At 37.6% G+C, this 13,972-nt stretch overlaps 1 protein-coding gene across 1 annotated transcript in view; it reads left to right on the forward strand.

The window, feature by feature from the left end:
• The first annotated feature begins 378 nt into the window (after window positions 1–378).
• ANO3 (anoctamin 3) overlaps window positions 379–13,972 on the forward strand; it is a 101,188-nt gene continuing 87,594 nt past the window's right edge. The window contains exon 1 of the mRNA XM_030451179.1: window positions 379–532. Coding sequence (XP_030307039.1) covers window positions 379–532 — 154 coding nt within the window. The remainder of the gene's footprint in view (window positions 533–13,972) is intronic.

Genomic DNA, 13,972 nt, shown 5'->3' on the forward strand with positions numbered 1-13,972 from the left:
AACTCACTCTGCAACTTAGCAGGCATACAGATGGCTCTACTTACCCTGGTGATTTTTGTGGCAGCTACATAGAAATGCCATATTAATGTTGTTGCAAAGAACAGAAGAACTTTTTAAACTGGTAGTTTTCTACCCTGGAAAAGATTTGCAATAATTAAGAAAAGCTTCAGAGCTGCTTTGTGGAAATACAGTTTCTTAGTCATTGACTTAGATACATTTTGCACTGTTGCAGTGTGGGGAAATTTTCCCTTTTTTTTTGTGATAGAAAGTTTTTTGGGGTTTTTTTTGTTTTTCTTAGGACTGCAAGTTTGGAGAAGCTGAACTTCTTGTTTTGTTCAGCTTTGTTTTCATTTTGAGTTATACTGAGACTGTCTTACTATGTCAGCTTTGCTAATTGAGCTGGATCAACTTTCTTCAGATGCCACTGAGAGCACAAAGGATTCTAAACCAGATTTTAAGGAAGGCAAATTCAGGGAATCCTCTGCTGACTATCAAGGTGTTCAACTTCACTGCTCACACTCTGCACCAGCTGGTAAGCATGTATTTATATAAAACTATTTCCTCAAATCTGTGCCTGTTTACTCATGCAACATGTTGCAAGTCTAAAACTCAGTAAGGAAAATACAGAATACTCTGCTGTCACATGCATGCAATATGTAAAGTAATTTTCACTTTGGGTAAAGGGTAGAACACATTTCCTTTAAAATATCACTCTAGCATGTAGGGCACTGCTGTAGGAAGAGCCCAGGAGACTGGTACCTTGGTACTACCTGGAAAACAAGGTTCCTATAGGAGATGCTATGGTTTCTGTATATTAGAGCAACCCCAGCAGCAGCAGCTCTGATAGTAGACTTTGCAAAGTGTGTGTGTAAGCTCTGCTCTCTGCTACTCAGTTCTTGGGCTCCTCTTTTGTCTGGTATTTTTTATCACATCAGTGCTTGTAAAGAGGAGACTGCACATGCTGGAAGAGTTTTGTTTGGTCTTTTTTCCGTTAGCAGTATGTCTTATTTCTTGCTTTTATTTTGTGATAGGTGTACAATAGGTCTTAAAAAAGCCAATTAACTAAGCACCATGAAACTTTAATTTCTCTTAAAATTCATAGTCAAGGAAAATACAGAATGTGACTGCCTTGAATTGTCCACTATAAACAAGGGGTCTGTCTGCAGTTATTCAGTGGAATCCCAGCTATTCTGAGGTATTAAATGGTCATTCTTCTAGGAAATACCTTTTAAGAAGAATTACATGTGGCCTACATGTGTATTTTGACCTGCTCAACCCCCAACAGATAATTTGATTTTGATTTGATTTTTATGACAAAGCACAGACAAATAATGGGAATCTGAATGTAAGGGACACTTTATCCTGTGACAGGACAGCTAACCTGCAGTGGAAGACTGGCAGCTTTCATTTGGCTCCAGTAGATGCATAATGTATATAAAGCTTTTATATTTTTAACTCTGCAACAAACTTCTGTAATTTTTTTCTCTACTTAGGTTCTGTTCTTACACATTAAAATTGTCAAATAGTAGGATTATAATGCTATAATTCTGATATATTGTCATAGTACTTTTGAGTTTCATTAATGATGGCTTAAAGCAAATGCAATTTCATATCTTGCCTTATAAAATTTTCCTTGATATGTGTATTTTACCAGTGTTTCCAATAAGCAGGCCCTTAGTAGTTTCCAGTGATGTGTTGGCTGAAGTCTGAATGGAACAGTGTAAACAAGTCCTAATTTCCTTCCACATGTCACCAAAAGAAACTTCTCGTTGCTCAGCCATGGCTCTTAATAAAGAGCCCTCTTGCTGGGGAGTTCCTTCACCCCCCAGGACTCTCTGTAGTTTCAGCCTTGGGAATCTTATATCTGGGCTCAATGCTTTTCTAGATCTTAAATTTTTAAAAAAGTATTTAAAGAACTCTCTCCTCTGATCACCAACAAATGGTAGGTAGTATAAAGGTCCATGAACCATAAGGCTGTTCTATTAATACATAATAAACAATAATATATAATAAATAATACATAATAATAATATAATATATATATATAATATAATATAATATATTATATATATTATATAATATATATAATATATATATATATAATATAATATAATATAATACATAATAATAATAATATATAATAAATAATACATAATAAATAAACAATATAAGCAATAGCTTATAGACCCTGTACTAAGGACATAATTATTTTCCTCTTTGCATACTGCCCAGATACAGCTATCAGTGCATCTATCAATACAGAATACAAATGTTTTCTGCATCACCAGAAAAGTCTCCTTTGCTTACTACCAGATTTATCAATATATAAGGAGAGTGGACTGATTGCCACGACACTCATGTCCTTCCAACTCATTGCTTTAAATCATATTGTTAAAATAGCATATAAAACTTAGATTTTTAAGAAATCTTAAATATCTCAGTGGTTTCCCCATCCACACAGTCAACTTGCCTCTTACCTTCTACTAGAGACCTGCCTGTCAATTTATGCTCATTATTCAAGGACAAAAGATTTAAGCAGAGAGGCTCACTTCTTCAAAGAGCTAAACACAGTGTTATCATCGCTGGGTTCAGGCTTTCCATGTGTAAGACACACCCTGCTGTAGGCAGGCTGTTCAAACTTGACTCTTGCACCTATTTTTTTGCCCTTCATTACCAAAGGCACTGGTTTGTTTTCTAAGTATTGACTTGATCTTTCAAATCAGGGAAAGTCATAGGAATACTTGCAAGGGTAGCATATTCTTTTTGTAGACATACTTCATCTATTGCTACTGAGGGAATTTGGGAAATAAAATCTACAATTATAAATCATTATAGTATCTTTACTAAGACTTAGTTGACCTACACAACTCTCCAATTGAAAGTAAATAGCTCATTAGAGGGAGGAAGAGCACAGAAGAGAAATGATGCCTCTGGGAAAAATAAAATTTCTATATCCAGCTTCGTTTCCATTTATTTTAGCCCTGTGCAGAGAGGAGTCATAACCCCCTGGGGGAGAGGTGAATGCCTCTGCTCTTTAGGCATCTCTAAATTATTCATTAGCTTCAGGATTATTTTTTGTTTTATTAATGAAATTTTGGTACAGAGGGCAGTGCCAAGGAAGAAAAGATCTTCCAGCTGAGTAGATCTTTAGGCTGAATAGCTAAAAGAATGACACTCAGGAGTCTCAGCTCAACTGAAGACATACTCTGGAACTGGGAATGTCAGCCTCCAGCCACCCAAACCAGGACACTGCTACACCATCATAAATGAATAGAATCTCTAGATTTTCCTGACCTTTGTGATGTTTATATGAGTATGGTAATGACCTGAGTTAATCTGATGTAAAAAAACGAAAAACAACTTGCTGAAAACATAAGATGAGTAAAATTTAGAAGGGGCATCATGGGAGAGAGAATTATACATGGTTATCTGTGCAGGAAGATGAATCTTATAAATAGAAAGGGTTTTGAGTGGTGCTGGAAGAGACAAATGTGTTTTTCCAACAGCACGTGGTGAGGAAAAATTTGGCTGCCTATTAGTCTCAACCCCAAAATGTGTTAGATTGCTGGTAAAATAATAAATTGAGATAGTATCTTTAGGAATTATATATTTGTATGTAGAAAAGTATTAGTATTTAGATTTTTATCATAGTTGGGCTCCTGCCTCTGGGGAGGCATGGGGAAGTCAGATCCAAATACATCAATCTCTTGAGCCAGTGTGGTTATGCCAAACCTCTCTAGTTCCATATTTTGTAAAGTGAATTGGCTTCAGGTTTTTATTTTAATGCTTTGGTTGAACATTTAAGTTGGCTATTTCTAAAATACATGTTCTTTGTCAAAATGAACTAGCACTTGAAATCTGCATCCTAAATTACATCATGTATCATAAATCCATTAAGTAAGCAATTGCATTCCTTATTTTGCTGCTGTTCTTCTGTTTTGCTCTGTAATGCAGTGTGCTCTATGAAAACTCATAATATAGTCAGTTACTAATATTAATCATTTCAATGTTGCTAATAAGATTTAGATTTCATTGAAAGGAACAGAATGATGTATGTTGAATATGAGCTAAATCTTAACTGAGTCCTAAAGTGCAAACCAATTTCTACAGTGCCTTTCTCTTGTGTATTTTAAAACCAATAATTTTCTTGTACTGCATTTTGGAAAGGAAATCCTTAACATTTATCAGCAAGGTTTTCTTGTGGTTTAAATATTCTTTTTCTTAATTGCTATTCTCTGTCATTCTTCTCCTTGTAAGATAAAGAATAACAAGTCAATTAACTGCAGTCATTAGAGATAGATTTGTTGGCAGTTACCACACTATACATGGCACTGGGACTGTGAATAAGAGGCTAAAACTGATTTCTGCTTTCCCTAACTTGGCAGGAAGAAATTGCTAAGTACCAGAATTCCATGAAGTCACCAAAATAACCTGAATCAGTCCATGCTTCATGGTTTCTCTCATCTCATTGTGGTATCTTTGCCCTTTATATTACAAACATCTTGATTTTGACACTCGAAAGCTGCTCCCCATCTTTTCTATTCAAAAGTTTTCAATTTTGTGAGAAAAGATGATGAAATATTCATTGAAAGCACTCTTGCAAGGGTATTCCTTTACTTAATCTTTCCCTCACCCCAACAACATTCTGCTGAACCTGAACAAGAAACTGATTATTTAAGTGAACCATCACCAAAATCTCATCTTTCTATGTCATAGATTTATGCTCCATATTTCTGCTGTCTGATTCTGTTTTGCCAAAGGGTGAGACTTTCAGGGTCTGCATGGTTTCTCTTCCAGCATCCTCACTAAGGGAAGCTCTGGTAGTGCAGCTTTAAGGAAAAAAAAATGAATGAATTTAGGATCTTGCCCTGTGGGCCTTGTTGAGCCAAAGTGGCTTTTTTTACTCAATGACATTCTGACAGACTAAAGCCTGGATTCTGGCCAGTCTGTCAGAAAGGCAGGTTCTGATGTACATCAATCAAGAGTATAATTATATCAATCTGTGGATTTTCTAAAATAACTGTTTTACAAAATGTTTGCACCCTGAAAGTTATCTCTGAGTAAGCAAAGGGAACAGGAATCTCCTTCTGCTCCAGTGCCTGAGTTGGCCGTTCCTGGTGTGCCTGGTCTGAGGTGCCAATGTTTGCTGCTTGCTTCTATTGACTGAATTTAATGTTATTTTGGAAACAAAATGGTAGTAAAAATAGGAAGCATATTCTGGGTAGCACTGATAGATGCTTCTGTCAAAAAAAGACAAAATAAAGTCAGGATTAAGAAACTCCATGGCTCTGTATAGTGCTGTGCCTGTTTTATTTTTGTTTATCAAAACCCAGGGGGGAAATGAATCTTCAAAATTCAAGGATGATCAAATCTAAGTTGAAAGGAGTTTATATCACATGTTGGCTACTTATTCTTCTTGAAAGTGATTTGGCCTTGTTCTCTAATTAATTTAACTGATGTAAAAAATGTGGTGGGTTATATTTTTTCCTTCATTTCTGGAAGAACAAAGTTTTGTACAGGCTTTTCACACAGGATATACTGGGTTGATTACTTGCCTGATGAAGGAAATAGCAAGAACCATTCCAAGAAGTGCAAACAGATGTCCCATTTATAGACATTTTGTCAACATCAAAATTCACAAATTTTAACACAATTTATTTTTGGCATGTTCTATTCTTTCTTTTAGTAATATCTGTTGCAGTAGAATTAAATGTGATCACTTTTCTTTTTAGAAACCTTGCTTCCTAATGCTATAATTCTGATCTCTGTGTGCTTTCCCTCTGATCTTTGCTGGGAAAATTTGGGAGCTCTGGGAGGAAACGATTATTCTTTTCTGTATTTCACCAGACTTATTGGAACTTATTGATGCAGCTCAAAGTCTGCCTTGTTTGGTCTCCTGTTTCTGGCTATTTCAGGGGAAAGAACAGGAAAGCATCTTTTTGGCCATGTATCCAGTACCTCCTCAAGGATATCCTACCACTTGATCTGACTAAGCAGCACTAAAGTCTGGCAGGAGGAACAGCATTAAACTAAAGAAAAATCAATCTCCAGATTCCCAAATGGAGAGACAGGAGTTCTCAAACCACTGCTGTTGCTTTGTCTGCAGTGTCTTTACATGAAACAAAAGCTCAGCCTTTGCTTCCTTGAAATCTTGGAACAGTGAGCTGCATACTCAGTTTATCTGCAGTACAAACACAGCATTTTCTCTAAGGCCAAGTTTGGACTGGTAGCTGGGCAATGTCCAAGCCAGGCAGAGGCTAAGAGGAAGAAATGGACCTGGTCTTCTTGCTCAAAGAGGGAACAGATTTCTGTAAGTGGTGCAGGTTCAGTGGTTTCTTTGAACTCCTTTGGTTTGGTTTTCTTGGAGGGTAAAAAACAATTTAAAGTTTAGGAAGTTTTGTTTTTTGGTTTGCACTGTTTTTTCTGCCTTAAACAGTCCACAGACAACCTGAGTAAGCTCCCTGCTCCAAATGTATGCAGAACTTAAAACTTTTTAAGTTGTTTTCTCCTATAAATATTATTCTTGCCCTAAGTGTTCCTTCTTCCTCCCCTTCCCTGTCCACTTCTCTTTAAGACAAGTGTGTGGAAAAGTCAAACTTTTAGGAAGTTTGGCTGCTAAATCCCAGTTCTTCCTGAGTAATGTTATGTTTGTCTAAAGTTTTGTTTAGGGATGGCTCCATAGCATCTGGGTCAGGTTAGCCTTTTCATGGCCAGAATTTTGAATGTAATGTGTGTGTTAATACATTCCTGCTTCACAGAGCATCAGATACAAAAGGGATTGAGTTAGAACTCTGTTCATTTTTAGATTAAAGTGGATTTACATGTTTTCTCACTTTCTGTGCCAGGCTTTGTTTAAAGTGTTCTGCCAGTTCCCACTCCATAAACTGAAGAATTTGCTTGTTTAATCTGAAGGTAGAATCTGTTGAAGAGTAAAAATGTAAACACATGAGTTCAATGGGAATGGTACATTTTAAGTGTTTTGTTTATTCCATTTATGCCTATTTTAAGGGACTTGAATAACCTGACTTAATTTCACTCTTGTGATTAAGATGCAGCAACACTATTAAGTGTTTCAGAGAAAAGCTCAGGGCAGGTACATGCTGCATGAACCTGTTTTGGGAGCTGCTGATCTGCACTTTCTTCCTCTGCACTTCCCCCTGCACACAGCTGGCAGCTGACTCTCTGCAGTCTGCATGTGGAGTTATTCATTTAAAAACTTTTTGCAACCCAGGACTGACTTTATAGAGTGCAAGCTTTTCTTTGGAGATTTTTTGGGTGTCAGAAAAGCATTTTTCCTTTTTTCACTATTTCTAATAGCATAAACTTAAGGCTTTTTTTTTTTTTTTTTTAGTCAGGTTGAGATGCAAGACACATTTCCTGCACATAATATGAGTTAACATTGTTTATTTCCAGTTGCTTTTTTTTTTCTTTTTATAATAATATTCCCTTTTTGAAAGAGGAGTTCATGACTAAAGGACCTAAGATTGAAGGCTGTTACTTTGACTACCTTGAGACTGTTTGTGTGGCTTTCTTGTGTTGCTTCTCGGGTTGCCCCTGCTCTTAGTTCTTATGCCAAGAGAGGCCTTGACCAGATGTGACCAACGTTTGGCTATTTTCAGGTCCCTGGAGTCAATGTGACAGTAGCCTGAAGGAACAAATGGTGGAACTGGGTCAGAAAGCATCCTCTCAAAGTTCTTCCTGACCCAGATGCCAGAATGAAATAACCAAGAATTACTTGCTAGGGTGTAACTGAACTTGGCTTGATGTCATTTTTCAAAACCCCAGGCCTGTCAAATGTTGATAAAATGCTGTCTCTGCCTTTAAAACAAACAGAAACTCCTCTGTGTTTAGTTCTTCAAGGGAAGACCTGAATGCAATTAAGAATTTATGCATTATGTAAACCACATGTTAACCTTTTAAACCTAAGGTCTGCAGACTTGAAACAGTTTGGAGAATTTTTCAATAAAATTATCTGCTTTCATTCCCAGTATATAGAACACAGAGAGAGAACTTTCTGCAGGGCACTGTTTTTGTCTTGCACTCTTGAAGCCTGAGCTCACTGAGCTGAGGTTTTTTTGTGCCTGCAAACCCAGAGGGTCTCCACCTGCTTGTTGGGGCCACTGTCCCAGGGACAGTCTTCTGTTGGGCTGGGACTTCCCTTCTTCAAGCTCTTATTAGCATTAAAAGCAAACGGGTGAAAGTGTAGTCTGCTACAAGCAATGCCCAAGTCAGTTGAAACCTTTCAATGGATTTTGGATCAGATTCAATGTGCATGTATAATGCAAGCAGAAAGGATTGGTGATGGGATGGAAAACATGAAAAATATCCCTTGCCATCTGGTATTGTTGACAGTTTACTGGCACGATGTCTTGCAGATTCCTGTACATGCTGCCTTTGAGACTAGGTGTAAATATTGATCTCTGCCATTATCACCAAAAGATATAAATACATTTGGGAGAATTGGTGTAACAATAATCTGACCAAGATCAGATCTATTGACAATTAGAGTTTTGACATTTTGATTCCTGAAAACACTTTTTATGCAATACCAGTTACTGCTACATTCCAAATGAGACTACATGGAGTTTAATTTATACTGCTACACCTTCAGCAAATGCCATTCTGAGTTAACAAAAGAATTCTGTAATCTCCCAGCCTAACCCAAGTATAATTCTTCCCAGCATGGTAAAACCAATGTGTAAGATATTGGGTTTTACAGGCCAAGATACCTGTCTTTTGTTTTTAAATGTATGACCCTTTATCAAGATTTCACTAATTAATCAAAATCAACTGAAAGATATCTGAATCAGATAAAAAAGTTATTTCTGATTTTATGAAGATGATTTGCTGCTTCTTGCTTAGCCTTTTGTCTCACTGTTCACAGCAAAAGTCTCCTGCTTACAAAGGTATTTTAGTTTCAGAATAACATGACAGTTTCTATAGTCAGCATTACCTCACAAATGAGTGCTTTCATTACTCCTGACAGCAGGCTTAAAATGTTTGTTAATGTAGTACAGATGTATGGTGTGAAGCACTTAATATGACATACAATTTGTACCCAACCTTCCTGACAAATACCAAGTGCCAAGTTCAGTAGAAAACAAGTCATAATCACTTCTCCATGCAACATGCTTTGAAAGTGCATATAATTTATGTTGCTGATGGCTTTTTTCTCAATGAAGCACTTGAGGAGAGGCAAAATGTGTGGTCTAGATAGGCCAAAGTAGAGGTTTATGTTATACTTTAAAAAAAAGCACCCAGTCAATGATGTGTTTGTCATACATGAATGGTGATTGAGTTCAGATTACTCCACACATGTAGATCATAGAATCATAGAATCGACTGGATTGGAAGGGACCTCAGAGATCATCAAGTCCACTTGATCCACTACCGCTGCAGTTCCCAGCCCATGGCACTGAGTGCCACATCCAGTCTCTTGAAATATCTCCAGACACGGAGAATCCACTACTTCCCTGGGCAGCCCATTCCAATGGCTGATCACCCTCTCCATAAAGAAATTCTTTCTAATATCCAACCTAAACCTCCCCTGGCACAACTTGAGACCCTGCCCTCTTGTCTTGCTGAGAGTTGTCTGGGAAAAGAGCCCAACCCCCCCCCCTGGCTCCAACCTCCTTTCAGGGAGTTGTAGAGAGTGATGAGGTCTCCCCTGAGCCTCCTCTTCTCCAGGCTGAACACCCCCAGCTCCCTCAGCCTCACCTCACAGGACTTGTGCTCGAGTCCCTTCACCAGCCCAGTTGCCCTCCTTTGGACCTGCTCCAGGAGCTCGGTATCCTTCCTGAACTGAGGGGCCCAGAACTGGACACAGTACTCGAGGTGTGGCCTCACCAGCGCTGAGTACAGGGGCAGTGATGGTAGTGAAATACTTTTAAGGACACCAGTTAACTTTTGTGAACACAGATCTGTACCTGAGCAGACTGAACACTCTCTCTAAAGCCTCAAATTCATGAAAGCAAGTTTTCCAGGGCAAAAAAAATCTTGTGTGTTCAAAATGTAACAATTCCAGCAAAGTAGGCAATGAATTACAACCAAGTGGGCAATTAAATGTTGGAGATCTGTTTATTTTGCATTTTGAACTTGGCATTTTTCATCATGTGATAGGAAGGGAAGTCTCTATTGCTGCTCCTTGGCATGTGTTCCTGTACCTGTTTACAGCTGGCTATGCTGTCAGTTATAAACTGAGAGGAAAAATTTAGTTCCCATCATGGCTCTGTACCAAAACTGCAACACAGCCACTGATAATGTCAAGCTGGGTAGAATACAGTTTTTCCTTCTGAAAAAAAAAAAAAAAAAGATAAAATACAAAGGATATGAGGTTACTTTATTAATATTTAGGTCAATAACAACAGTGTCATTCTTTTTTTTAATTGCAGAAATATGTAGTTAATCCTTTCCTGAGGGCTATAGTTTCACTTTTCAAAATTAGTTGTGCAGTTTTTATACAGAATTGAATAATTTATCCTGTATGGTGTCTCTTTTAATAACTGATAGCATTGGATAGCCTTTGGGTAATCTGTGTTCAATTCTCTCTTGCCAACTGTACTCTGTAAAATGACCAGAGTGTGACTGCAGAGGAAGAGCTGCTTTAATTTTTAGAGTTTGTATGGTCAAATTTTCTGTTTACTCCTCTGAACTGACTCTATGGAAGAGAGATAATGTTTGGATTTGGGTTGTGGTTTTTTTTTCCTTAAAAAACAGTCAAAAGCAAAAAAACCAACCCAAATAAAATCCCCCAAACATGTTAACACCTGACTCTTGATATGCTCAGTTCTTACAACCACTGTGTTCACACAGCTGTGCTATCTCCTTAGTAGTGTTTTAAGGTGAACTCTTGTAGACTCAAATAAAAAGCCAAATACTTTGAAACATCAGCTCAGATGATCCAGAGATATGTAGGGAAAATGGCACAATATGTCCCACAATAATTTGCTAGTATTTGTGATTCAATAGATTTGTTGGAAAAGAAACAAGATTCATGGGAGCTTGAGGATGGCTCTTGCAAATACCACTGGAGATAATCTTCAGAAATTTTGATTCTGCTTGGAAGCATTGAAGCCTCTAAATTTAATATTTCCTCTAGCAATATTATGACCTCAGGACAATGTCACTAGAACAATTCTCATTTCTTTTCAGTCCTATATAGGGGAAACAAAGCAAAGCTAAGACCAGTAGTATGAGGTAAGATATCCAGAGTAAAATTTATTCCAAATGCTTCTCAATGCAGCAAAGCATTCCTTTCAAATACTTGGTGACAATTAGAAGTAAAAGCTGGGTCATTTATTTGAAACCCATCTAAGCAATATCTGGAAATGTTATAAGCAACAATAGAAATGAGAAATTTTTTGCATGGTAACAGCTATCCTAATGTTCTGTCTCCTTCATGTTAGTCTGTAATTTAGCAACTCACATATTTCAGGTACATTTACAGTGAAAAGGAGTAGAACCAAGACTATAAAATCCTCCATAGTAGGATTTATTATTATTATTATTAGGTCATGTGTAAAAATAAGAGACCTCTTTAAGCAATTCTTTTAGATTGGAAACACTGATAAAACAGAAAATTTTCCTTAGATAAGAAGTAGTAACACTGCATCCCTCACTCAAACATTAGGTGTCTGAAGCAGCTCAAAGAATATAAGAAATGTTAATCAAATTGAGCCTTTCTTTGTGCCTGGATAATAGTGGTTAGCTGAATACAAAGCATAACATCACAGAATAAAGCAAATGATAGTAAGGAAAACTCTATTGTTTTGAAATGATAGTAAGAACAACTCTATTCTTTTGATTGCTCAATTCATTCAGGTTTAACAGTATCAGTATTAACAAAAATGTAAAATTAATGAAAGCTCAGTATTCATTCATCTGGCAAGATGCCAATGCCACGATAAAGAAGAACAATTGTACTGCATCTTGTTAAACATTCTGGGCCTGATTTCCAGCATGAAGGGTTTAGATTTATTTTTCTCATTTTAAAATGACATCACCAGAATAATAAATGTAACTCAATTATATTTCCCTCTATCTACAACCTCACTTAATCCTTTGCAGTGTCCTGTCCTTTGGGACTTTTTAGACGGCTGAGCCAAACTTCAGTGCTGTTATTTTTCAGATGCCTAAGTGAAAACACTGGAAAACCACAAAGTTTGAGTCAAAGAAAGAATCTCTCCAGTGGGTATCACCACAGGGAGCAGCATCCCACTGTGGTCAGACAGGGATACTCCTGCTTCCTCCTCTTCCCTCTGCTCCTACCTGCAGCACAGGGCACACATCAGCTCTCACATCCATTTTGCTCCTCACTGAGCTGCTTCAACTTGCAGACCCTACAGAACACCCTTTTTTCCCTGCAGATTTAATTTTCTGTGGCATTTGCTGGCTGAAACAGCCCTGGAGGGAGCTGATGGATGACAGAATGAGGGGAAGGCAAGAGGCAAGAGCGTGTGGCTGGAGGAGGGGGAGCTTGTTTGGGGGGATGCAGAAGGAAAATGCTTTTGTGCCCAACTGGAATGACTTTCTGCTGCCAGAGCTGTTTAAAGCTGCTTCTCTTCCAATTGGCAGTGTCTCATTTTGTGGCAGGCATCAACATTGTCAGGTTTTGGAGTCTCTCCTAAAGTTTGCAAAGGATGAGGTTTTCCCTTCTTTCTTTCTTCTTTCTACACTGACCATTCAGTAAAATGATAATGCAGGTATAAGTTTGTTTAATAATCCCTTGGCTCTACACAAAACCTCTCTGCCCCTTCCACTTTGTTCAGAGCACTCAAAGCTCCAGAGGGAACCCTGTGGCACATCAGTTCCAGTGGGTGGTCAGGCTGTGCATATTTGAGTGCTCCCAACTTTGCCTGTGGCAGCTGGAATGCCCCCAGTGAGGGCTCCGTTGTTCTCTCCTTGTTTCCAGAGACTTGTGAACGACTGCATGACACAATACTAAAAATATTTCTGACTGGTAAACATTTCTTCTCTTTTCCTACCCAAATGGACTTAGGGCTATTTTCACTTCAAATTTTCTACATAAATGGCAGGCTAGAGAATCACTTGAGCACTGGGCTGTTCTTGGCCCCTTTTACTGTCTTTTTCCATAAACATGGGTTAATTAGGTGTGACATTGGAGAGACAACAGCAGGAATAGGATTCATGTGTAGAAATGTAGCACATATGAAAAAATAATTGGTTTTATTGCAACCACACTTCAAAAAAATAATTATTACAATTGCAGTTCATAGGACAAACTGTAACAAAGCAGTTGGCAACATTTTTCTGTTACCCTTTTATATTTTTAGACTTTAAGGCACTTCAAACCATGTTTTCTTGTTACCCTTCTACAAGGTAAGGGTGAGCCCAGCACCATGCAGATCCCCTGTGCTGTAAGATGGATCCAGTACTTTTTGTAAAAGTATTTGTATGTCAGGCCATGCTAAAAGTGTTTTCTCCCTGATAGTCTGAAAGAAGCAAAAAGAGCCATTATCCTCCCATGCTTTGTCCATTAACAAAGCACTTGCTATCACTGGGAATTTTATTGTCAATATATATGCAATTGGGACTAAGAATTTGATTAATTTACATTGTGCTGTTGGCTGAGCTGTTTGTGTCTCCATCTAGGATGCAAGAAAATACAATAGACAATATTTAGGTCTTCATTAAAAATATATTGATGAAAGTTAGAATCAGCTTGGCTTCAGTCACCCTAATATAGCTTTTATTTAACCAAATGCTATTGTGAATAAGCCAGATTTAGTAAATTAAACTTAATCTTAAAAATATTGTGAATGTGCTGCTTTACCAGTTCCAAATGTGGATACCTGTCAATCATGTGGATAAACTGGATTTTGTACTGGAGGGACTCCAGCCATTCCCATCATTTCATATGTATTTGTACATTCTTTTTTTTTTTAATTGACCAGTATATATATTTCAGTCTCTTTTATTTGGACTTTATTTTCAAGAACAAAACAGAAAACTG

Source organism: Calypte anna, chromosome 5, assembly GCF_003957555.1.
Source record: "Calypte anna isolate BGI_N300 chromosome 5, bCalAnn1_v1.p, whole genome shotgun sequence".
Classification (NCBI taxonomy): Eukaryota; Metazoa; Chordata; class Aves; order Apodiformes; family Trochilidae; genus Calypte; species Calypte anna.